The sequence below is a fragment of the Diprion similis genome, chromosome 7, assembly GCF_021155765.1.
Source record: "Diprion similis isolate iyDipSimi1 chromosome 7, iyDipSimi1.1, whole genome shotgun sequence".
Lineage (NCBI taxonomy): Eukaryota > Metazoa > Arthropoda > Insecta > Hymenoptera > Diprionidae > Diprion > Diprion similis.
The window spans coordinates 6,262,101-6,288,029 of record NC_060111.1 but is presented as its reverse complement, the minus strand read 5'-3'; the positions used below and the strand labels follow the sequence as shown (position 1 = coordinate 6,288,029).

At 35.9% G+C, this 25,929-nt stretch overlaps 6 protein-coding genes and 1 pseudogene across 6 annotated transcripts in view; 3 read left to right on the top strand and 4 right to left on the bottom strand.

Annotated features, from left to right (window-relative positions):
- The window catches only part of LOC124408229 (arrestin homolog), a 68,624-nt gene extending 67,250 nt beyond the window's left edge, over window positions 1-1,374 (top strand). The window contains exon 9 of the mRNA XM_046885000.1: window positions 885-1,374. Coding sequence (XP_046740956.1) covers window positions 885-1,208 — 324 coding nt within the window. The 3' untranslated portion in view covers window positions 1,209-1,374. The remainder of the gene's footprint in view (window positions 1-884) is intronic.
- Window positions 1-5,712, bottom strand: part of LOC124408235 (14 kDa phosphohistidine phosphatase-like) — a 108,563-nt gene extending 102,851 nt beyond the window's left edge. Inside the window, exons 1-2 of the mRNA XM_046885004.1 lie at window positions 5,632-5,712; window positions 4,950-5,126 (exon numbers count right to left, since the gene is read on the bottom strand). Coding sequence (XP_046740960.1) covers window positions 4,950-5,088 — 139 coding nt within the window. The 5' untranslated portion in view covers window positions 5,089-5,126; window positions 5,632-5,712. The remainder of the gene's footprint in view (window positions 1-4,949; window positions 5,127-5,631) is intronic.
- Window positions 5,713-8,713: 3,001 nt separating this feature from the next.
- LOC124408233 lies at window positions 8,714-10,486 on the bottom strand (annotated as a pseudogene).
- A 2,955-nt stretch (window positions 10,487-13,441) lies between these two features.
- Window positions 13,442-15,474, bottom strand: LOC124408231. Its single transcript, XM_046885002.1, has 6 exons — window positions 15,438-15,474; window positions 15,197-15,232; window positions 14,894-15,093; window positions 14,635-14,764; window positions 13,960-14,112; window positions 13,442-13,756 (listed from the first exon to the last, which is right to left on the bottom strand). The coding sequence occupies exons 1-6, from the start codon at window positions 15,472-15,474 to the stop codon at window positions 13,479-13,481; spliced, it is 834 nt and encodes a 277-aa protein (XP_046740958.1). The 3' UTR covers window positions 13,442-13,478.
- Window positions 15,475-17,307: 1,833 nt separating this feature from the next.
- Window positions 17,308-19,209, top strand: LOC124408085. The gene is made up of 2 exons (XM_046884758.1): window positions 17,308-17,967; window positions 18,592-19,209. The coding sequence occupies exons 1-2, from the start codon at window positions 17,361-17,363 to the stop codon at window positions 19,197-19,199; spliced, it is 1,215 nt and encodes a 404-aa protein (XP_046740714.1). The 5' UTR covers window positions 17,308-17,360; the 3' UTR covers window positions 19,200-19,209.
- A 607-nt stretch (window positions 19,210-19,816) lies between these two features.
- On the top strand, window positions 19,817-21,654 carry LOC124408083 (ELMO domain-containing protein 2). The gene has a single exon (XM_046884755.1). The coding sequence runs from the start codon at window positions 20,109-20,111 to the stop codon at window positions 21,045-21,047; it is 939 nt and encodes a 312-aa protein (XP_046740711.1). The 5' UTR covers window positions 19,817-20,108; the 3' UTR covers window positions 21,048-21,654.
- Window positions 21,655-22,230: 576 nt separating this feature from the next.
- Window positions 22,231-25,271, bottom strand: LOC124408084. The gene is made up of 6 exons (XM_046884757.1): window positions 25,032-25,271; window positions 24,619-24,804; window positions 24,344-24,491; window positions 23,758-23,919; window positions 23,473-23,598; window positions 22,231-22,636 (listed from the first exon to the last, which is right to left on the bottom strand). Exons 1-6 carry the CDS (start codon window positions 25,159-25,161, stop codon window positions 22,486-22,488), a joined length of 903 nt encoding a protein of 300 aa, XP_046740713.1. The 5' UTR covers window positions 25,162-25,271; the 3' UTR covers window positions 22,231-22,485.
- Between the last annotated feature and the right edge of the window lie 658 nt (window positions 25,272-25,929).

Genomic DNA, 25,929 nt, shown 5'->3' with positions numbered 1-25,929 from the left:
ATTTAATTACACAATACAAAAGTAATGGGTGAAAAAATAAAATTGATTTCCAAATTACAAAAGTAATTGGTTGCAAAATGACGATTGATTAGATTTTACAAAACTAATGGGTGACAAAATAAAATTTAATTACACTTTACAAAAGAAATGGGTGAAAAAATAAAATTGATTTGCAAATTACGAAAGTAATTGGTTGCAAAATGACGATTGATTAGATTTTACAAAACTAATGGGTGACAAAATAAAATTTAATTACACTTTACAAAAGAAATGGGTGAAAAAATAAAATTGATTTGCAAATTACGAAAGTAATTGGTTGCAAAATGACGATTGATTAGACTTTACAAAACTAATGGGTGACAAAATAAAATTTAATTACACTTTACAAAAGTAATGGGTGAAAAAATAAAATTGATTTGCAAATTACGAAAGTAATTGGTTGCAAAATGACGATTGATTAGACTTTACAAAACTAATGGGTGACAAAATAAAATTTAATTACACTTTACAAAAGAAATGGGTGAAAAAATAAAATTGATTTGCAAATTACGAAAGTAATTGGTTGCAAAATGACGATTGATTAGACTTTACAAAACTATTGGGTGACAAAATAAAATTTAATTACACTTTACAAAAGTAATGGGTGAAAAAATAAAATTGATTTGCAAATTACAAAAGTAATTGGTCGCGAAATGACGATTGATTAGACTTGACAAAACTAATAGGTGACGAAATAAAATTTAATTACACGTTACAAAAGTAATGGGTAGCGTTGAACATGAAGTTCGATCACACGTTGCAGCGACTAAATATAAATAGATGATAAATAAATAATAAACAATAATAGATGAATAAGACTAAAGCGAGACTTTGACAATCAACAGGTAAAGCTCCTGGTGTCAGGAATGGGTGGTGAAGTGTCGTTGAAGCTGCCGTTCAGCCTAATGCACAACGACGCGGATCCCGACTTCCTGACGAGCCTCCCGTCGCCTCTGAGAGAGCCGTCGAAGCCGTTGGACTCGTCGACGACGCGAGACCCGAACGTCGTGGAATCGGAGACGAAGCAGCAGCTACCAAAGTCGGAAAATTCGCAAAAGGATTGCGAGAAGGGTCAGGAAACAAGGTCAACGAACGTCAGCCCGAAGAGGATGGAAAACCTGGAGGACGTCGACCTGATAGAAAGGTGCGAGGAGGACGGGGGGACCTGAGACGAGGTTGGGGTGCGCGACAAAGAAGGGGTGCCCCGTCAAACGAGCAAAACTAGCTACTCAAAGAGCCTAAAAAACTCGACCAACAAGAGCTGCAAGGAGGGTTTCAGCATCCACAGAGCTTGGTGCTGCTTCAGGCGAGCTTCCTAGTTACCGGAAGAAAATTGCAGAGCAATTCTAAAGAGAACGCTTCTCTGTCCTGTAACTGATTGAGGACAAACGAGTTTCAATGTGTCTGAACCAAAGGTTGGGAGAAGAGAAAAAACGTTTCAAAAATATCCATCCAGTTTATTGGCATAAATGCAAATTTGAAACAGCCAATTTAGGACTTGGACAAAAGTTTTAGAAAAGGTTTTATGATGAGAATTTTCAAAATGGTTTAACTCTTTCGGTTTTGAACTGATTTTAATGATTTTGAGTTTATTTTGTTCACCATAAAGATTTCTAGAGACAAATTGTTGTCAATTTTTTATACCATGCCATTGGCACTTTTGTAATTATTGACATAATAACGTCAGACTTCTGGAATGTTTTCAGACAATTTTGTGACGATCCAATCCAGCAACAAAATCACCGGAGTTTAATTATATCGAAAGTTTTGATTACAAAAGTTTTTTTTCTTCAAATTTTTGATATCACAGTTAGTTATGCAATTTAAATTTTCTCTTGTTCGTTTCTGCTGCATAGTCTGGATGTTTTTTTTTTTTTTTTTTAATAACACTGCTGGAGATTTGTTGAACAGTTTTTACTATTTTCCCAACTTTTCATTCAGACGGTCAAGCTAATTTGTCCTTAACCAATCACACGAGAAAAAAAAAACAAAAATACCTATCACAATCAGAATCAGTGTTTTCTAATTTTGAAAATCGTTGAAAACTTGGAAAGCTTTGAGCTTCGTTTACCTACGTTTATCAAAAAAAAAAAAAAAAAAAAAACAAATTGACGAACTGAAGAGAAAATATAAGTAATCACTTTGCAGCAAAAATCGAGGAATGATTTAAGCCCGAAAACTCGATATGAAAAATTGAGATCGTAAAAAATTTTTCCAACTTATTCTCATGTATTCTAACATGTAAATGATCACCAATATTTTACTACCTTTATTTATTCGACTACAATGTATATCGTACGATTTTCCCAAAATGTTATCTAATATTATGTATACACGTATGTATAACCGACGAGTAAAATCGATATAGATTTTGATATGGACATTCGAATTATAGAGGGAGAGAAAAAGCGAAAAAGGAATAAGTGCGAATAAATAAGTAGATATACTATAAAGTGTAAGAGCAAAAAAAAAAAAAAAAAGAATAAAAAGCAGATAAAATAACGCCTTGATAAAGTCAAAGAGAGAATCTAAAATGAACTTATGTGAGAGCGTGCGTGAATTTATAATATATACACACATACAAAGTGTATTCCGAACAATTTTCCAAATCTATAAAAATTAAATTATTACGAATCACTTGAGAATTAACGAATACAAAACTTAATGAATAATCGAAAATTAGATATATACTCGAGATAAATCTTAAGGTGAAAATGAAAATTCCGTCTGCGTTTTAAAATTCATTGTTAAAGGCATATAATTCAGCAGTATAAATACCTGAAGACCTGATTCAATTTTCGAACGAAAAGTCAATATTTGAATAGCTTTAAATCCAATCAACGCCCAATTTCCTTCTATAACTATACGTTTTACGGTACTCTTTACATACATAGAGAAGTACGATTATTTTCATTCAAAGACCGAAAGAAAGAAGAGAAAAGGAAAGAAAATTATTGAAATAATCAAATTTTTATCAACAAATATTCATTATTCGTCAAATTTCAATTTTCTCCTTCCAATTTTCAATACTTGCTTTATCCTCTTTAATTTTCTTCCTTTTTTAACCGACTCATATATTTGATTTAATGTCTATATCAAGCGTCTGCATATGTGTATGTGTGTGTGTGTGTGTGTAGCATGTGTAAAAAGATTTTTAAAACGCGAGTATATTTCTACAAAAATTAGCTCTCATTCATGCATATCGCGTAACGACGTTATACTACTGCCACTAAAATTTTTACGAATGGTATATATAATAATATATATGCACGTAGTCAATTTGTTTGGTAATACGAATGACTTATGATGAAAAAAGAAGACAAAACTAATTTCAGCTATTGCGATGTTGGAGCTAAAATTGTCTTTCCACCACAGCTAATGAAAGAAATATTCAACGATCAAAGCGTCGTTTCGTTTTTAAAAAAAAATAAGTACTTTTACTACTTCTTAGTGAACCAGTGGATTTGAGATAAGAAAAAAGGCAAAAACAAGAAAGAACTGAACCGATGTTCAAAACAACGACTGTCTTTAAAGTTTAAACTGATATTCAACATCATTATTATTGTCAATGATACACTGATGCTACTATCATTATTATCATCATTATCGTCATCAACTTGTACTTTTGAACATGAACCAGGAAATCGTATCAAACTGGTTCTCATTCGACTTAAAATTTCGTTTCGAGACCAAAAATGTTCGAATTTAAAACAAAATATGAAAAAATTCTACTAACGAACATTAACAACAACAAGAACAACAAAGATAATAGTAACAACATTATGATAATAATTTTATCGTTAAAGAATACTGAATACATTCCTATAATTGATGATATATGTAAATATTATATAATTGTTACTTTTTTACAGCCCCATTACCGATGTTCTCATTGCTATAATAATGTGGATCATCTAAAGCATACTGAATAATCAGTAATCACGTATCAATCTATTACGTAGATAATATTATGTGTCTGAGGATATCCGACTGCAGAAGGGCCAAGTCGCATAATAGATATATATATACATATGTAATTGTAAATCATATTTTTTGAGTAATCGGTATTGCCTAATAACGTCAACCAGCTATTATATCTGTTTGTAAAAAACACAAACAAAGTTGTACATAATGGTAAATATAGTTTATTAAGCTAAGAATAATTTGAACGTATAAACGATAATACGGATAGTATAAAATGAAGGGAAAAAAAAAATAAATAAATAATGCACGACATGTAATCCACGTTTGAAAGAGAAAATAGATGTATTCGTTTTTGATGATAATTTCTTTTTTTTTGTTTTGTTCTGTTGTTTTTGTTTTCTTATTTACTAATATTCTTCTTGTAACCACCAATCACAAGTTGCACAAAATAATGTAACCTTTCTGTATAATTCACGTGTGTGTCGATTAGTTTTTAAGAACGTATATTTATTATATGTATAAAAAATGAATTTTTAAGCAAAATATACACGAAAAATCTCTCTCATCTTTCGATTGTTACTCGTGATTACAGGATTGCTCTGTTACAGTAGGTAAAAAAAAAGTACTGACGCAAAATCAACGCGCGAATAATTTTCTTCTCAAGTCAGTCGAGGTTGAACAAAATTATTATTAAAAAATATCAATTCGTTACGACCAAGTCATTTATTACAAACCTGTATGATGTCTCGGTACGTAACAAAAATACTGTATTCCACTTTGAGAGATAAAAATTTTCATAGATTTCATTCGAATATAATCAATTCCTTAATAAACTAACAAGAACCCAAATAAATTAACAACACAATACGGAATACAGTGACGACGTTGTACTCCGAGGATAGAAAATATGAAATCGAACAAATGTTGGCCTTGTGTAGCTTTGAATATTGCATTGAAATGATAAAAATAGAAAGATTACAACTCACCATGATACTCTCTGAGGTGTCCTCTGACGATGGTCTTGACTGTATCCTTCTCGGCGTCGAATACATGGATTAAAATGTACTTGAACTTCCCGTTGTCATCGATGTCCACATCAGGTATTGCGTCGAGTAGTTCGGACATGTTTCCGCCGTGTACTTGCAGCCAATTTTATTACAGCACTGAAATAAGTGAAAAGAATTAAAAGACTGCGATAAAGAGAAAACGATAAACACAAGCGGACTAACATGCAGAGGAAAGAATTCAACAATCCGAGATTGTGAATGACGTAAAAATTAACGCGAGAAATATTGAAATACGATGCAAAATTCGTTCATTCAAATGATCCGGACATAACCTCCAAATACAAAGTTCGAATGTTCGATTTTCTGGGCATGATAGACAAAGAAAATGAAACTTTAGAGCCGGTACGAATTTGTTTTCACAGAGAAAGGTCAAAGGAAGCTTTGCGTCCAGTAATTAAGCCCTAAAACACCATTTGCCGGTTCGACGTGAAGTGAGGCGTGCTTGAATTGAGGTAAACAAAAACATTGAAATAGCCGATTCGCAGCAAAGCAGTGAGACGGAGGTTACATCGAATTATTTAGCATAGTTCAGGGCTCTAAACGCGATTGCTGATATTAACTGTCACACTAAAATTACCGTGTTTTAAACGTCAAAACTTACCTGATTAAAATCGCCGGCTATCCAGTCACTTTCACTATCACCGACCTTGACGCGATTCTTTTTCGAGCGTTCCGAAATTAGCTGAGAGCGGTAAAAAAAAAACTCCCTAGAATAACGGTAGAACTAAAAAAAAAAAAAAGAATTAATATGAGTTTAGCCAACAAACTATCAAATTAATATAATTTAATTGATGAAATCATTTTCAGTTCGTCTGTAGATGATTGTAGTGCGGTTGGAATAGTTTGATAATGAACTGTTCTTTAAAAAAAAATAATAAAAAATTCTACATGTATCAAAAATTCAATATTTTCAACACATTCCTTCATATATCGATAGAGAATCGTTGGTGAGACAATAATTGATTGTTGCAATTGTTTGATAGCTAATCCCTTCTTCTGATTTATTGAAATTATAAAATTGGGGGTTTTGACGTTATCATTGGACAACGATACTGTTGTAGAAAAAATTATAATGACGTCATAACACCTACTTTGTAATTTTGTAATTTTAATAAATCAGAAGAAGGGGTTAACCATTAAACAATTGCAACAATCATTTATTACCCTAAAAACGATTCTCCATCGATATGTGACGGAATTTATTGAAAATATTGATTTTTTTACGAGATTGTCGACTATAGATGCATGTAGAATTTATCATTTTTTTTTTTTTTAAAGATTGGTTCACTATCAAACAATTCTAAGTGCACTACAATGATTTACCAGACGAACTGCAAATGATTCCAATAATTAAATTAGATTACTTTGATAGTTTGTCCGGCTAAACTTATATTAATCAAAAAAGATAAAAGATTTTTGACAGCACCAATAAGTGGTGAAAAATAATTTCACTTCAAGTAAATATACGGATGTTTTTGAATAATTCGAAACTTCTCTCTAACATAGGAAGACGATGAGACTAAAATAAAAATCTGGAAAAACTAGGGAGCTATTTTCTAATAATTTTTAAGCGATTGGAGGGACTCCCGCATGGATTTTTTTTTTTTTTTACCTTAAATAAAGACCACGCTAACATACAATAAAATTTATCTCCCACTGCTATCAGCAATCCTTTTACTTCTTCTATGCTGGCGAAGTTCATGATTAGCTCTGCGTCTGTCCTAGGGACTTTTTAGCGCTTCCGGTTATTTTGGAACACACACGAAGTAACTCTCTAGGAAGTAATTCTACCGAAGAGAACGGTGAACAACCAAGACTGGAATTTTCTGAGTAGCAAAACGTAGCAGCAGCAGCAACGTTCCCCCACCATTCACGCATTCTGATTGGTTGACTAATCTAACCTAACCTTAGTTAGCTAATCAAAATGCTTGGATGGTGGGGGATACTGCTGCTGCTAGTTTTTGCTGCTCATGAAATTCCAGTCTTAAGGCTGGTGGGAAATCGAGAAGAGATAGCCGTAAGGGTTGCCAGCAATAACTACGTTGATAGCTAGACGGAACAAATTTCAAGGGTAATACGATAGAAATCACTAACAAGGGTCGCATCTAACAATACTGATAAATTATTCAACTTAATGTTAAATCGTCGATCGAGCGTAGTTTATTCTTTCTACGTAGTTTCTCACGTATCACGCATTTCCGACCGATCACTTTCGCATTCGTTTACACACTGCTTCACTATCGGTTCGCTTGACCTCTCGTCGGTTCGTTTGGTCTGTTGTTTACTTATTTCAACTTATATATACGATCTAATCCTTGAAAGGTATTGTTCGTTCTCATACTATGAGAAACCTACACGTATGTACTCCATTCTTACTTTGAGGTGAGCTATTCGATTGACGGCGATTAGCGCAATAATTGTTATCACAATTATTTAAACGATCCATAAAACGGGAAAAATTATTAGATTAGCTTTGCAAAACAGTGAGTTAAAATCGCCACAGCTATCGCAATTTCGAATAATAAATACTATAAAAAATCAATGCCGATCATGTAGAATAAATACAGTATTAGCTGGAAGCTATGTAAATGACTGGAAGTATTATTGAAATCCAGGAGAAGAAAGAGTGAAGCAATGAAAATCGCATAATAGCTGATCGTTTTTAATTTGTCAACTTCTGCAGCTTTCACATGGTTGAGTTGCACAAGTGAAATCAGACAAGCAATCAACAAATTTTAACAACACGATTATTTATTTAACTAAATCTGCCGGCTTCAGTATCATGTACGAAGACTTTGAAGTGATTATATGTATATCTAAGATTCATTTCACAACTATGCGTGTATTATTATTCACCGGGTGCCTTCATCCGTCTCAACGGTTCACTGACACTTTGAGTAATATGGTACTTCAAGCATACGATTATGCAGGCTTATACAATACCAATTCAGTTGTATACACAACTTTGCACACTGTCAAATTGCGTCAAGAGCTTCTTAACGAATTTGTCCCGATTACTTCGATCGTATGAGTTGAATCAACAATAAAATATGATGATTCACGTCTACTTTGTGGAATTTGCATACAACACGGAATATTTCTTTTCATCGTTAAAACTCTTGAGAGGCGTATGTCTTTCGTATATCTATATCACAAGTTCTGATTGAAATTCTGAGTTTAATTTCCATTTACTACATTAGATTCTGCGGTTTCCTGTTCTCGGTTTCAACTTAAAACTGTATATTTAGATTCTGACAATTCTCTCAACCAAAGAAACACGAGAAGCGAAGTTCAAGTTCAAGCGATTGATCATGCATGTAATTGGAAAATCAATTAATCAAAAAAATAATCAGATTAGTCTCACAAAATAGTGAATTGAAAAAATCATAACTATAACAACCTCAGATAATAGATGTCACAAAAAATTATTGCTACATGAGTACAGTAATAAGTTGAAACTGTTTAAATGACTGGAAGCATAATTGAAATCAAATTTGCAACTTAGTAAAGTATCTGTAAGATGCAGATTAAACTTCGATAGACTGGAAATAGGTTTTTTTTTTGTTTAGCTTAACTGTGTTACTACGCGTGACACCTAAATACCGTCCAGAAATGTGACAACACAGTGATCCAGTCTAACATTAGGTATAAATTAAAAGTTCAGATGCAAGTATTTCGATATATTCATAAAATTTTATTCATCGAAAATAATTGTTGCACATGGATTGTTGTAATTAACATTGAATTTCCCATGGCTCGGAAGTGAAGTAAATGTGCATTGACATTAAACCGTATTCCGTAACCCAATCGACGAAACACTGTGGGTCCGTCGTGAATACGCGTTTAACACCGGCCACTGTAATGTCCTCATAGTAGTGTCGAGTTCGGTAAGTCGGCTTACCCAATCCCAGCAGTGCAAGCCCGCTCAGTTGGCCATCTTGTGCCATCAAGATCCAAGGCTGGGTGACTTTACACCCAGAGGATGTACTCATGCCGTGGATGTAGTGAGTGCCTGAAAAGGTGAAGAATATTTGATAAATAATCACGGATACTCGTGTCAGATTGGAACAATATTCATCTATGTCGTACAGCTTCATTGCAACTCGTGAATTCTATTTGAATGTGGCTGATAAAACTCTACACCTGTTGGATTGTTTTGCATGAAATAGCGGAAGCTTTGTAGTCTTATAGATATTTCACGCTTATTAGTGATTGAAAATATTCTTTGATCAAAGAATGTGAATCACCCATTGCAGGAACGCAGGTGTCGTTCCTCCATTCAGAATCCAAATATGATACATTTCTGGGGATTTTCATATATCCGTCCCTTGTTCCAATCCATATTCCGTCATTGCCGGTCAGATCGTTGGTTTCGCATCGTCCGCCAGCTGCAATAGTCTCTGGAAAAATTATGATAATTAAATTCATATGGATTTTGCCTACAACGTCGAAAACCAGAAATCGAAGAAACTATTTGCCACTGATGAAAAGTAAGCAAATTAATTGTGTAAAGATATTTTTTTTCCGTATAATAATATTAGTTTGATTTCACAGAAAGTGGAATAACGATGTTGAATGTATACATATATGTTTGTAGTGAGAGGAAATATAGCCACTAACCTGGGGATATAAAGTAAAGGGTACTGGCCAAGTACTTTTCGTTGAATATTGTTTTAATCTGGTAATAGTTCATTAACGGCAAATTGTATACCCTTCACAGATCTGCATCATCTTTGTAGAGTAAGGCCGCCTAGAAAATGAATGATACACGTCTAAATTTATCCAATTTTTCCAACCGAGTGCCTTTGGTAATTTCTGCACAGCACCCAGCCATTCGGCTAGTTGTAAAAATGATAAAACGCAAGTAACGATTACCTGTACAGCGGCAATGTTCCCATAAGTATCGTATCCAAGACAGACGCGACCATCGCCTTCCCGGCAATACACGGCCAAATTCAAGGAAGTGACACCTGATACTGCAACCCAGCCATCGGAAATGGCATCAGCTTTTGTACGGGGCATCTGGTAATAGCTCGACAAGTGGCATGGATCAAGCGACGGTGATTTCCACGTCACTGAAATTTAGTAACAGAGAAAAGTTAGTTAAATCGTGAAGAGAAGTGGAACGAATGAACAAAAACTATGTCATTCTCATTCCTATTGTAAAGTATTAATTACCACGGAGATCGGTCCATTCGATAGCAGTCGCCGTGGCTGAAACAATTAATGATGAAGAACAAATTAGTTTCCAATCGAAAAATACGTTGCCTACCCACGCGCAGAGAGATGTGTTGAGTAACTACAATCCAGTTTCGTTCAATATCATAAATTGTCGTGAAAACGGTTCACGCGCTTATTTACATTCGATATTCGATAAAGTGCTATTATTGAAAAGCTCTATTCAGAGATGAGAACTTACCAGCGATCAGTAGGAGTTCCACGATAGTGATCTTCATGCTGGCAAACTGGATATTTGTGAGACAGTGAATCGAGCATTTTTTGACGAGGGTTTATATACTGTCTGGGCAGACTCATCCACACAGATTTTTCGTACCGGAGAGGGAACATATCGGTTTCGTCTCTACTTTAACTCGCTGATGACTTATTAATTTTTGTCATTTCAAATACGGAATAGACCGGAGCTTCCGAATACAAGTTGAATTTGACGGAACGTTAATCTATAGCGGATTGAAAATTTCATCGCTAAATTATAACAGGGTTTACAACGATGCAGTTGCACGTAAAAATTAATGCTTTGCACGTCATTTACAAACTCTTCAATTGGGACAAAACTTTTCAGGCATTTTGCTTTTCTCTATCCATCGCTTTTGTTTCAACAATTAATTAAATATTAAACTATGCGCACTTACGTGATGGACTTTCAATTTATTTACAATCCATCACTCGGCTTTGCAATGATGCAGCTGTACGTATGGCGCATTCAAAGTTTGGTCAAAAACTCAGTATTTTTACACGTGATTCCAGATATCTTCTAATCATCAAACAAGCCTGAGTTGCGTAACTTTTTCCCACGTCCGCAACCATTGATAAACGTGATTTTTCTCCAGTTACTCAATTTTTATGAACATAATCAAACGAGTAAAGTTATAGTCCCGTTAGTTTTTGTACAACTTTTGTTATAATTCATTAATTTGAAAGAATGTTTCAAAAATGCTTCAACGCTTCAAGTGCGTTCACTTTTTAGTCTTTATCTTAATCCAGAAGTTATCTGAGGTGCCGTTAACAATAAGATTATTTATTTCACTGAATTTGTTGGCTTCAGTATAATATACAAAAACTTGGAAGCGATTGAATATTGAAAATTCATATCACAACTGTTCATGTATTATTATTCACCGGGTGCCTTCATCCTTCTCAACGGTTCGCTGACATTTTGAGTAATATGGCACTTCAGGCATACGATTATGCAGTCTTATACAATTGCTGGGAAACACCAATGTGGTCGTACATTAGATGAACCGATTCGATTATATCGCCTTTTTTGCCAGTACAATTAGAACTGTGGAAACATCGTTGGCGTATTTCACCCCATTTGGATAAGCTCCGTGGAAACTATGATGACGTATTCATGTTTTTGTCTGTAATCGAATTGGGTATTTCGCATTGTATTTCATTCGGTAAATCATTTTGAAAAAGGCCTACAAAAATGATGTGACGATGACGTCAATTTGATATAAAGTGATTAATTGAGCCGTAAAACGTTGATGACAGCATATCAGCCTAGAGGATGACTTGTCTACCACCACGAATTCAGGATAAAGATTACTGCCTTGAATAAAATTGGACATTTCTGATACTATTAGATTCAGAAAATCGATCCAAAAAGTAACTACACCCTGTAAAAATCAGGAGCCGTTGTTAGTAAATCTATACATATCCAAATACCTATATTTGCAAATCTTGATACATACTTATACATAGAAGGGTCGTGCGGACGCGTAACTGATAACATTATATCATGAGTTTCAATATTTTGTTTATACATCGTCAAAAGACTGAGTCTACCTTTTTTTCAGTCATTTTTGATTTACTTTCACGCATATTCCATTCGGTCAAATGTCGTCGGACTTCAGATTTACGCCTGACGCCACGTGCTGTGGCAATTCGGTTACCATCGGACCGCCTCGCGCGCAGCTCGCTCGGCGTTTCTGGTATCTGATTTCTAGACTCGCTTCTGAGCAGTCGGAGGGAAAACACACGCTCCGTCATTCCAGCATCCAGATCGCGTTGTTCAGGCTGTCACGTTATTCCATCAGTGTATGTACGATAAGTTCATCTGTCAACACAACACAAGAGGCATAGAACAGTAGCAAGATAGAGTTGTCGAATTTTTATCGGAGTTTTGTGTCTCCAATTTTCATTGTTTTACGCAACTTGAGGTTCTGGCCATGTCGATTCTCTTTTTCATAGCTTGCTCATTTACACATCGAGGTCTTTGGACAAAAATACCCATGTCAACTATGTCTTTTACTATAAATATAGCAGATTTTATTTGACACACAGTGGTTGTTGCCGTTTGGAAAGTAAATTCTATATTTTACGTAGTATATTTTACGTAAAAGCCGGATGTGTCACTTTTTCTTGCGATTTTGAGTAGAATATTCTACTTCATCGATAACGTTTTCCAAGACTTGAGATGATACAGAATACGCGAAAATTACATCTGTTGATGATAAATTAAACAGAATTTTGTGGCCGTTCTCCTGATTACAGAATTAAACTGGAGCAAGATTGATCGAGAATACTGAACATCTGAATAGAGTGACCCTAGCAATGAAAGTTGAAAAACGATATGGAGAAACTAAACAAGTCACAGTGTTGTGGAAGAATGAAAAACGGGTATACGTTGGAAATCATTCTTGATCATACTATCACATAACTTTAACTTTGACACAAAATTGCCATTCACTGGAAATTTATTTCTCTTTCGTACTTCATTGTATTTTATGACCACGATCCTAAATTCCCAATGGTGCGTGTAGTGACTCGGAAAATTAAATACTAATAAAATGTTATCATCAGCACTTCAAAGTATTTGGATCTGAAAAAAGATATTGGAATTTGTGGCGCCATCCGTTCAGTGATACGAAGTCTTATCTTTTTTCAGTTTTTTAACCTTTACTTCTCCATTTCAAATTTTTTTAATCAATCTATTAAATGTTTTCGCTGTTCTGACTTTGCTCCCTTATTTTTAAAGTTTCAAACAATGTACCTAATCTTTTTCAGCCTCAACTGAAAACTTCAATAGTTACGTCTTAGTTCAAGGGCTACTAGGAGGATACTATCTATGAAAGTGTCAACACGGAGGTCAATTCGAGTTATTGGAAGTCCAATATGAGGTCTAAATTGAAAGTTCGAATACAAATATTTCAGCTTATTTATACAATTTTATTAATCGAGAATCATAATTGCACATGTATTGTTGTATTAACATTGGATTTCCCACGGCTGGGAAGAGAAGTAAATATGCATCGAAATTACACCGTATTCCGCAGCCCAATTCATGAAACACTCTGGGGCCGTCGGGATTACGGATTTGACAAAGGCCAATGGAATGGTCTCGTAATAGTTTCTAGTTCTGTAAGTCGTCTGACCGAAGCCCTGAAGTCCAACGCCACTCAGCTGGCCATCTTGCGCCAACAAGAACCAAGGCTGGAGGGCTGAACACTCGGAAGATTTATCCATGCCGTAAAAATAGTGAGTGCCTAAAATACGTAGAAAATATTTAATAAGTAGTCAGTCATTGATACTCGTTTCAGACTGAAATAACATCCACCTACGTCGAACACCTTCGTGGATATAATTGTGAATTCTGTTTGAGTATGTTTCGCATGAAATAGCGGATATTCTTATCGACATTTCGCCTTGATTAGTAATTGAAAATATTCTATGATCATTAGTGGATTACCCATTGTAGGAACGCAGTTTTCTTTCGTCCACGCAGAATCCAAACGTGATATCTCTCTGTGAATTTTCATGTATCCGTCTTTTGTTTCAATCCATATTCCGTCAGAACCGGTCAAACCGTTCGTTTTGCATCGTCCACCAGCTGCAATAATCTCTGGAAAGATAATGATACAGATGGATATGGGCTTCATCGATAAAGTCGAAAACTACATATCTAAAGAACTATTTACTGAATCGATAATTTTGTCTCGGAAAATTTTTTACATTGGATTTCACTGCAGTACAAACTTTTACCAACGAAACAATAGCCAAAAAATATTACCAATAATTTAACCGTCAATTGATAAAAAGAAAACTAATTAGCTGTATAAGGGTATTTTGTAACCGTCTTATGACACTAATCTGTCGTCACAGAAAGTAGAATCTGACTGGCGAGATAAATTTGTGCAGCAAAAAAATTTATAACAATGTTAAATGTATGCTAGAGTGGGCCAAAAAAAAATGTCAAAAATCGTGAAGAGGTCTCTCTTAATATTAATGTTAAGATCTCAAACTTTCACAGAATTTGTTTTTCATCATCTTAAAGGATATTTTCACGGTAACAGAAATTTTTTTTTTTTTGGCCCACCCTAATGTATACTGTATGCTTGCAGTAAGAGGAAATGTAGCCACTAACCTGGGGATATGAAGTAAACGGTACCGGCCAGGTACTTTTGGTTGAATATTGTTTTAATCTGGTAATGGTTGTATATCGATAAATTGTGTTTACATTGCAGATCTGCAATATCGCTGTAGAGTATGGCCGCCTAGAAAATGATCAATGATACACGTCTACATTTATCCAATTTCACCAACCGCGTGGCCTTTGGTAATTTCTGCACAGCATGCAGCCATTTGGCTAATTGTAAGAATGATAAAACGCAATTAACGATTACCTGTACAGCGGCAATGTTCCCATAAGTATCGTATTCAAGACAGACGCGACCATCGCCTTCCCGGCAATACACGGCCAAATTCAAGGAAGTGACACCTGATACTTCAACCCAGCCATCGGAAATGGCATCAGCTTTTGTACGGGGCATCTGGTAATAGCTCGACAAGTGGCATGGATCAAGCGACGGTGATTTCCACGTCACTGAAATTTAGTAACAGAGAAAAGTTAGTTAAATCGTGAAGAGAAGTGGAACGAATGAACAACAACTATGTCATTCTCATTCCTATTGTAAAGTATGAATTACCACGGAGATCGGTCCATTCGATAGCAGTCGCCGTGGCTGAAACAATTAATGATGAAGAACAAATTAGTTTCTAATCGAAAAATACGTTGCCTACCCACGCGCAAAGAGATGTGTTGAGTAACTACAATCCAATTTCGTTCAATATCATAAATTGTTGTGAAAACGATTCACGCGCTTATTTACATTCGATATTCGACAAAGTGCTAATATTGAAAAGCTTTATTTAGAGATGAGAACTTACCGGCGATCAGCAGGAGTTCCACGATAGTGATTTTCATGCTGGCAAACTGGATATTTGTGAAATAGTGAGTTAACCAATTTTCGATAAAGGCTTTTATACACTCTTCGCAGATTCATCCGCACGGATTTTCCGCACTCTTATGCAAAGAGTGAAACACATCTCTTTCGTCTGTACATTAACTCGCTGTTGACCTATTAACCCGGAAGGACCTGGGCGTGAACTTGGTTTTGCAATCACGCACCAATACGTGTGACGCATTCAAAGTTTGGTCAAAAACGCATTATTTTCACAGATGATCGGAGATCTCTTCTAAACATCAAAAGAGCCCCAGCTGTGTAACTTAATATTCCGACGTTCGCAATCAGTGATAATCGTGATTATTCACCGGTTACTCAATTTTTACAAATATAATCATCGAATAAATTTGTAATCCCGTTCTTTTCTGTATAACTTTTGTCTTCATTGAATAATTGTAAGTTTGCGATCCATTCTTTTATCACCACTCTAAAATTACAGTTATATAGCATTTCGAAAATTAAAACCCACGTGTAACACGTGTATACATTGATATTGGTGACCTCAAAACTTGCACTTTACATTCAACCGGTTCTTAGACTTCAGTTTATATTTCTTTCGCATAAATATGTTCTGTTTAATGGCTTTTGAAATTTCACAAGACCAGTTGTCAGGAACGTTTCGGAAAAAATTATAAGTACAAACACAATAATTTCAATACTCATAGAATCTTCTTCGCTTGAGTTTATTCTCCTTCGTTACGATTGTCAACACTTGAAATTCCATGGTTTTGATGTCAAGTAAACGTGCATTGAGATTACTGTATAATTAGCAGCATAATACTAATACTACTTAACTATTACAACTATTTCAAACTAATACAGGTTCGAGAAACTTGGTCTTTTTAGCCTACTCAAGAAAACCCGGTTATATGTAGCGCTTGAGACATGTTCATTTTTATTCATCGATATATCATCTCTATCAATAAGCGTCATCTTATCCTCGTTCAACTCTCAACAGTTGATCTACCCTAATTTCTATTCTCAAAATATCGCGTGTCTAATGAAAATAGGGTCTAAGCGACAAGTTCACACTCTTTTGCAATTCTTAAAAGCAAAGGGACGTATATTGGTTTATTTTTTTAAGTTTTATTCACGTAACACGTCAACTACAAGTTTTTATTCATATACGATCTCACAATTGAGTATAATAGTACATATTCTTTAGAGCTCGATTAATCTTTCAAATGAATATACCGTGAAAAAGACAGAATCATTTTTATATTATTAACATCAGTATATAATTTATTTGGTATGTATGACAAAAATATGTATGCTAACTCAAATCGACACCCGCGGATTTTGACCTTTTCAAAATAGACGACAATATCTACGGTGTGTAAAATGCGGTTCACACATCGTGGATGTGACAATATTTTGAAATTGTTTGAGATTTGAATTACATTGTTAGTCATATTTTGTGCTGAGATATCTCGAAATTTGTAAAATTCTCGTGTGCAAAAAACTCGTGGTACAAAATATATTGGACCCAGTCTATATGGAATGTCCGTTCAATCAATGACGATTACTTCCGATCGATTTGTAACTCTTGCATGTCAATCTTTAAACGATTTTATTGCCGTTTCACATTCGAGTTTTCTGAACAAACTCTGAATCATGTTTGTTCTGTTTCCCAACGTACGAATGCGGTATGGTGGATGTTCGCATATGTCATCGAGTACGAGCTGTCATTGAAAAACAATATGACTAAGACTTCAAGTTTTTATTTACAAAAAAATATGTATCCAATTTTTTGAACCTTTTACGCGTCTTCGTGAATGGTTATTAATGAATCGCTTGAAAAGTAGATTACATAAATATAACCGTTAGTAAATTACGAAAATTTTAAATGGACAAAGAAGTCACATCGGTGTCGAATATATTGACGGATAGTAATTCGGATGAGTCGATTCAAGACAAAGCGGACCAAAAGTTTGTACAAGAGATCGACAAGGATGATTATAGCGAGGAATCTTTTTCGAGGGACGAAAGTAGCGGTTCGGCGGCATGCAGCTCGGTTTATGATCGGCAAAATTTTTCCCAAGTAAATGATCTTACAAATGATAGTGAAGATTCAAAAAAAATACCGGAGGTTATCGAAAATCGTGAAGATCCGCCGTCCAAAGATACGATTGTTGAAGAAACCGTAATTAGTGAGGAAACCGTTTCGCCTAAGTCCGATGAAATTTTGGAAAGAAATAAAATCCTTCAAGAACGAATATCCGAATTAAATAAAGTTGTGCAATCTCTGAGAGGAGAATTGCAGAGAGAACTTTCTCTCTGGCGAAAAGAACGGGACGAGTTTCAAATACTTCAAGAAAAAAGCGACCTGTTAGCTCTTGAAGAAGCCACATCTGCAGCACGCGCAGCGGCTGAAGCATATGCCGCAGAATCTCCTCTTTCCAACGATTTAGACAACATCCAATTTAATTACTACAATCACACGACCAACTATGGCAAGTATCTGTTCACGTATGTAGAATTAAGGGTTTTGCGTCAAATGGCTTGAATTTATTTCCCGAAAATTCAAATTCTTTTCAAACTCTTCGAATTTGTTTCAATGGGTGCGTTCCGAAATTATCTCCTAGTGCGGTCAGCAATTTTTTTAAATCTCTTTTGCACAGTCGAGTTCGTGACTAGCTCTAACGCTGATCTAGGGAGTTTTTATCACTGCTTGTCAGTTTCAGAACGCACATGATGTGCTTTCGAAACATCCTGATTCGTAGACAGATTTTACAATTCAATTTTTAGCATGTTTTTATTGAGATATAATGAGCGTATATGATCGTGGCTCGGCAATATGGCGCCGAAAAAAATAATCAGCTGATCGTTTTTGGTGAATTGTATTAGCATCGAAGCGCAGAAAACCTCGTGCAAGCTGTCGGGCTTCTAGTCTGGAATATTAAACGAGTACGGAGTTACAAATTTGATAATGAAGAATTTTCAAAATTAAATATGACTCGTTTGGTGTACCATTTCACGCTTCGTCACAAGATGGCGTATTCGAAAGTCTTGAATTATAGATTGAATTTCAGTTGAGCTTTAGTTACTACGTAGCTTTGTACACTTTTATTTTGCAGGTGATATTCTAGACGTGAATCCAGAACAAACGCTGAGTGAATTGACGATACTGGAGTACGAAAAAAAACTTGCAAAGTACCAGGATGCCCTGGCGTTAGCTCAGGCTGAAAAACGATACAACATGCGTCGTCAGCTGGCGGCGAATACTTATCGTCACAAATTGATGGAAGTCGAACGTCTCTGCGACGAAGAGTTGGAAAAGATTAGGCAGAACGCGAATTCCCTTCAGCCCTTGAAGCAAATGGTTTCGCAATGGTACAGCGACGATCGTTGCGGTGGCGACGCTGACAAATCGGGTAATCCTTCGGACCAGCTTCAGAAATCCTTGTCCTTTTCATCTCAAAATGGTTACACAAGGACTTCGTACTGTAATATACCGCGTGTCGCAAAGGTCGACGCTGAGGTCAATATGGCGCCAGAAATTTTCGTCGCAAAATTTAATCTCGGTCAATCCGATTATCTGTCGACCAGTATACATAGCAGTCCAAGTTGGATCACCGAATCTGATTATAATTTGAAGAGTGTGAACGGTGCTGCGGCTAATCCGCTTCATTGGGAGACTTCGAATTACAATCTGTCCACATCACTCATGAATGGAAATCCTTGAGCGTTTGTATTTTCACGATTTATCATTCATACAAAATTTACAGTTTTTTTTTTGTGTGTAACGTGATGCGTCTTGTGCAGTATATGTTTGTTGCATAATAAATTATTCCAATCGAGTATTGGACCTGTTGTTTTATTTTCTTGGCGTATCTGTAGTATTTTCAGTATAAGTATATTCGCCGAACGCCAATAAAACTATCAATTAGAATTGTTTCGAAGCTAAAGTGCTCATTCTTATAACTAAATTTTGTAATCGCAGTTATCTGGGACTCGCAGAAATCTAAATTTAGCGCTGAAACAAATTTTTGCTAATAAACAAGGAATGACAAATGAACAAGCGTTCGGTCAATTCTACCGTTCTGGGTCTACAGGCTGTATTCTTATACGTCTGTGTCAATACCACGATCAAACTCCACAGTGTAGGTTAACCACAACAAATTCCAATCATATCGAGCTTATATCAAGGTACGCGGTTTTTCCAGTTGTTTTTAAACGTTGTGTGCCACGCAGAAATTCAAATTTAGCGCCGAAACATATTCCATTCATAATCAAGGAATAACAATTGACAATCGTTCGGTCAAATTCCGCCATTCCATGTCTACGGGCTGTATACATCAATACAGCAATCAAACTCCCGTCTTCAGCGTATCTTAACCTCAACAAATTCCAGTCATATCGAGCTGCGCGGTCTTTCCAGTTGTTTCGACGTTGCTCGAAGCGTCAGCGTTTTTCTTTTCCATAAAAGTGATGCCGATCGATATCCCTCCTGAAATATCCTCGCGGAAGGGGTTGAAACCATCAACAGTGAAATGAAGGGGTTGCACAGCGACGGTGACGAAGTAGATTTGAGCGTCGAAGAGCGCCGGGGGTGACAGTGAAGTTTCTAAAATACTCGCCGATCGCCGACAAGATGTATCGCTACTTATGGTCGTTGTTATGCTGGTATTTCCGACCGTTGATCAAATGGTTTTTGCATCGTACAACGCAGATGTGTGAACTCCAGCGAATTTGCTACGGCGAGCCGGCGGGAGCTCGAAGGATTTGCGCGGTCGAGGAGAGCCTCAGGAATTCCCGAAACCCGGATATAAAGTCGCTAGTTCTTTACCTGGACAGTGTTAGCGACAGGCGGGAAATAACCACCAAATCAGAGCGAGGGATACTCGAAGAGGCGATCAGGACGGTGCTGGTTACCAAAAAAATAAACCCTGTCGCTCATCCAGACTTTGCAAGGTCATTCGGGAAATGTGTCGAGCTCATCTGGGGTTATCGTCAGCTGTGTGTCCATGTCGAGGAGCTTCGAAAGACGGCCTACGACGCGGACAATGCGGAGCACGAATTGATGCTGCTAAAGCTCTGGAATTTGCTCATGCCGCACGAGCCGCTCGAAGGACGCGTCACAAAACAGTGGCAAGATATCGGCTTTCAGGGCGACGATCCAAAGACCGATTTTCGCGGCATGGGAATACTGGGACTCGAGAATCTTGTTTACTTTGCTCAGGAATTCCCCACCGCCGCTAAGCACGTTCTATTGCATTCCATTCATCCCAGATATGGATATGCCTTTGCCATTGTTGGAATTAATCTCACTAGCATGGCGCTCAGGCTACTCAGGGATGGATCGGCAAAAACGCACGTCTACAACGCTGCTAAGACCTTGCCAACCGTTAGAGTATTTCATCAGTTTTACTGCTATCTTATGTACGAGTTCGATAGACTCTGGATCGAGTCCAAGCCCAGCAATATGATGGAGTTTTCGTCCATTCAAGAAAAGTTTGAGAATAACATCAGGACTTTATTGAATAACCCTAAGACTGTATTCAGAGTAAACATCTCTGTTGATAATGTATAACTTCTTACGATTTCTAATCGCAGATGGACCAAGCTTCATATAATTATGCGCTTCGTACCAGGGTCTTTAATTGTTATTTGTGATGTGTGGATGCTGTTTTATGCTATACATATAGAGTTGAAAAAGCTGAGCAGCTGTTCTGTCTTACACTTTTTTTGTTATTCAGTTTAGATCCTAATTGTCACTGACTGAAGACCTTGAGAGCATGTCGAAAAATCAGTCGCGTTTTTGACAATCAAATCTCATAATTATGGTAAACTAAATGTTGAAGATTTTGTTAGATCATTCTCAGTATCGTAGACAGACTGCCTATGTGTAAAACACTGCCCTGGATAAATTTACTGTTACCTTCTTTGGGATACTCGCAAGCAATGTCATATCTTTCAATGCAATCGCACCTGTATTTTATATTTAGATAATAGTATGGCAGTGGTTTTAGGTACATTGTACATTCCGCAATAGCTTGCCAAATTCCTCTTTTGAATAAGTACTACAGTTTTGTATTTTTTATGCACGGGGGAGTGAATATATTTTTTTAACACAGGGTTTCATCTGAAACCAATCTTGGTGCTTTAAGAATAACGGAATACAAACGAGGACGTGTTTGAACTTTGTTCCTTTTCATTCAGCTCTGCAGTAATTTTAATGCATGTGTCTAATTGCAAAGTTGATTTGCGTTTCTCATAACGGACACCACGTTGCGTATAAACGTGGTTGGTTCCATCTTATTTATTATAAACTGAGTGCTGAGGTCTTTGGTACATTAACTATTAAGTTCAATCAATAAAGTAAATTATTAATTGTACGCTATTATATTGCAGATTGTTTCGACTGAACACACTGCAGAGTTATAGTGTAAAAATTTATAAACTATAAGTCATGTGGAAAGGATTCCATGTGGAAAGTTTTCTGCCATATTGCTGAGAATCGACAAGAGTTTTAATACAAAACTGAACTTGTATCGTTACTTCTTGGGTAATTGCTTGACTTGCTTGCGCTCATCCAGAGGTAAATTAGTTGAATCAATAAGGAGCTATTTGTACAATAATAACGTGTTCGACATGTGATCAAAAAAATAGTAGAACTATGATAACTCAGAAGTGTTCCATTGTTGTCGTGCGTTTAGTGTAGCACTAAGTAGTAAAATGAGCGGAGGATGTTGATTAGAAGAAATTTAGGCTAGTATTTATAGATAAAAATATTTATTGCAGTAGCACACGTAGAAAAATGATAGTTTTTGGCAATAGAGACACAATATACAATACCTATTTCATATCATAAAATTTGTCAATCCAACTCAAAGATTCGTGGGGTACTAAATAATAACTCTTGTCTTATATATCGAATTGATCCTAATGCGAATGATGATTCAACGCTGTGTTATTCAAGTGTACATATATACATGTCCGTTTTGCAAAATAGAGTCTCTGAGACGGTTTCACTTTCCTTTTTTGGTAGGAACTTCGGACTTGCGTCTCAGTTTCGATGCTACGGAAACAATAACCACAACACCGATCGTTATACTGCCAAGCTTCATTACCCACGGATTTTCACGCAAGAAATTTGCAATCAAAAGCGTAAAGTCGTCACTGAAACAGAAAGCAATGTTAGCATTACTAAACAAATTTCTTTTCTCAATTGACCTTTATCAAATTTCTCTAATCACAGTTCACAAAGTCATGTATCTTAGTATTAACAAATAGGTTGAATAGCGATTAATGGCTAATGAATTTATTGCCGATTTTAGTAGTTGATTATTTGAATGATTTGAAAACTATTGATAAAATTTCTAGAATACTATCCTGTAGAAACTATTAGTGCCTATCGTGTGTATAAAAAAGTCATACGTAGTTTGAGGAGATAATTTCGGGCCTTGTCTTGTCGATATTGTGTTCACGCAATGAAAGAATAATACGAAGACGAAAAAAATGCTTTACTCGTAGAAAGCGATTGAAAATTATTCTTTACATTGCCAAATATAGTTTTAATGAGGGAAAAATGGATGGAAATATGCACCGCTAGCTTCAAAAGCTACGAGTAACAAGCACAATTAAAAAAATTATACATGTATATTTATGGATAAAAATTCTATCAACGCTTGTTGTATTACATTGATTATTGGCTATTAGATCTTTGTCTAATTGTTAATTAAGCAAAGATTACTTTTCACCGTTAAATATTTGTAATAAAAAAATGTCTTCAGACATCAAAACTTTTAACACCATACCCGGGTCGATTTTGTGTCTTTATTATTTCTTAGCACCAAAATAATAAACACTTCGAATTTGATAGTGAAACTCGACCTTAACTGTTCATCGTTTATGCACTGTATGTTTCATCATGTCAATTATTCCCCAGTTTTCTTAGGCATTATTTTAAATCGCGATAATTTCGAATCATGGTAATTATTCAAAGTTATGCTTACAAAGGACTTTGCGGAACTGGAACTCGTTCACCATGAGAATTTTTCCACCAGTCTTTTGCAAAGGAAACGAAAGACTTGACATCGTACTTCGGAATGTGATAACGATACATTTTACCTTGTCTGAATCTGAAAACGGGAATTTAAGTATTAGATTTTTCAAGTAATGCACAAAGATTGAAGCGATAAATTTTTAGTCGCTGGTAATAAAATGTTTTACTTTTGCCAGTTTTTGATATTCTGAAAGAAATGAAAACGTCGACTTGCGTCTACAAGGTCAAGACTTACAGGATAAACGTAGGAACTTCAAACACATTGAATCTTCTACCAGTTGACGCGCCTGTTGTTTGTTTGTTTACACGTGCCACATTTAGCCTTTGCTTTAACTCAGCTCCCACCGCTTCCCAGACCGCACCCAGCCTTTGGCAATCCACGCAGTCAGTACTGTAACTGTTTTAAAAAAAATTGAAATCTTGAACGCAGACATGAGAAGTGGGAGTAAATAAAAAATTCCTAACAAGAACTTCTTTTCACCGTAGATGAAGCTCTTTTATAAAGTACCTATGAAAAGTTCTATCATCTAAATGAGACTTGTGATCAAACTTCACATCTGAAAAACAACAAAACTTACCAAAAACTGTTTTATGGCATAAGTACTGTAAAGTAGAAATATTATAATGCCATAATACTATATAAAGTCTGTTAGTAATAATCCTATTCCTTTTCGATATACTTATTTTTCAATGATTCGTCGTATTGATGCTCCAAACATTGATAAAATAGAACATTTTAGGAAATGAAGAAAAAGTCTGTGACTTCTAAGTAACGAATTCCTTGATGTTATACAAAATAAAGAATTGACCGGATCACTTACAACATAACGAGCCAATCGCCTGTAGTGGCACCGCTGCTAGCTTGAGTCAAGTGTTCGAAAGTATCATCGGTAAGCTCCTTGACGACGGGTTCCTTATTATCAGTAAAAGTTTGGAGCAGCTTTTCGTCATCGAATTTCGTTAATAGTCCTGTAAGAAGATAAAGATGAGTTGACAAATATTGTTTTGACAAATATTGCAATATTATTTAGAGTCATTTCCATAGTTTATGTTCAGATTTAAGTATCCTATATGCATATTAAAGATCGTTATTCACCGTCGTAAAGCAAGGGTATTCCTTGCCTGAAGAATACCAGCGCCGGTTCCTTGTTCGGACTATAGAGACGCACCAGTTGACTGCTTATCGCTTTGACGACCCACGCTCCCAACGAGTCAACCAAATCTTCTCTCAAATGGACCAGCTCGTTTTCAATGGTGTCGCACTGCTCGCAGTCTTTTTTCGCTGCAATAGAAAGTGTTGCGAGTTTGAGTGACGCTGCGTTCTGACAACATTTAAGCGGGCGAAATGAGGATCGATAAAGGTTCCAGAATTATTTTTTTTGTCAGGTTAACGTGAGATAGATTATCTGTCGGATTAAGGATCAGATGTTGGTGTAATTTGAGGAATATTGTACATGTTAGTTCATTAAATGAGATAAAAATTTGGGGAAAGTTTCGTAAAAAACTTACTGAAATAAACCACGACGTATTTCTCAGTTCTGATAAGATTTAGGAGTTCGTCTTCGCTTACGGTCTCGAGAGGAGAGGCTGTGCAGCTCGAAAATATTATCAATATCACGATCAAAGTTGATCGTAACATGTTGGAAATTTTTTAAATTTATAATACTTTAATGATTCTGGTTGCCGCAGGTTGTTTTCACCGGGATACAGTTAACAGCTTCCACCTCATACACGTCATCAAACACCGGCTGACGTTTCTATAATCCGTGTTCGGTTGAATGTTTAACGCTCTGTTTAGCCGACTGTGCTGACTGTCGGTAATAGAGAGTTTGCGACGTGGGATCACGATAATCCCGATCAGATGGAGAAACAACAATCTTTAACCCATCACAATTTCGTTAAAAATGTACTATTTTTTAAAACATGATTTCTAAATCAAGCTTGAAAATTCTTACACACGTTGCTATTTGGCAAATTGCCATTCGTTGGAGATTATGAGACTACAAGTAATGAGAAGTTGGAATTATAGGGAAATTTGTAAAAGGGAAAATTATGCAATTAATTCGTGAATGGGTAAATCAATATTTTCATTTCATTGTCTGTTTACTTAGAGTGCGCCCGAGTGCCTTAAATGCAAACACTGTAGTTACAAAAAAAAGAATAGAATATAATATAAATGAACGTTGCAAGAGTTAAACGATTCGTGGAGATTCAAAATAAAAAATGCAGGACGAAGCGATGAACAGTTCAGTTTTCTAATTAATAATCTAAGCCGAGTAAAATTTTCGTTATTACATTACTAGGTGGACGGGGATTTGATTTATTATTGATAGATAATACATTATACAGTCGAGGTCATGAGCTGATTATTATGAGCAAATCAATCATAACATCTATTTAATTTTGT

Excerpts from the sequence above, each read along its gene's own strand:
- LOC124408231 (XM_046885002.1), bottom strand. The coding sequence starts at position 15,474 with ATGAAAATCACTATCGTGGAACTCCTGCTGATCGCCG. Across the intron at positions 14,765-14,893 it reads GGAACATTGCCGCTGTACAG|GCGGCCATACTCTACAGCGA; the intron begins GTAATCGTTAAT and ends ATCATTTTCTAG. Across the intron at positions 14,113-14,634 it reads CGTTTACTTCATATCCCCAG|AGATTATTGCAGCTGGTGGA; the intron begins GTTAGTGGCTAC and ends TTATCTTTCCAG.
- LOC124408085 (XM_046884758.1), top strand. The coding sequence starts at position 17,361 with ATGGACAAAGAAGTCACATCGGTGTCGAATATATTGACGGATAGTAAT. Across the intron at positions 17,968-18,591 it reads CAATCACACGACCAACTATG|GTGATATTCTAGACGTGAAT; the intron begins GCAAGTATCTGT and ends TTTATTTTGCAG.
- LOC124408083 (XM_046884755.1), top strand. The coding sequence starts at position 20,109 with ATGTATCGCTACTTATGGTCGTTGTTATGCTGGTATTTCCGACCGTTG.
- LOC124408084 (XM_046884757.1), bottom strand. The coding sequence starts at position 25,161 with ATGTTACGATCAACTTTGATCGTGATATTGATAATATTTTCGAGCTGC. Across the intron at positions 23,920-24,343 it reads GGCGATTGGCTCGTTATGTT|TTACAGTACTGACTGCGTGG; the intron begins GTAAGTGATCCG and ends TTTTTAAAACAG. Across the intron at positions 22,637-23,472 it reads CCAGTTCCGCAAAGTCCTTT|TGACGACTTTACGCTTTTGA; the intron begins GTAAGCATAACT and ends TTTCTGTTTCAG.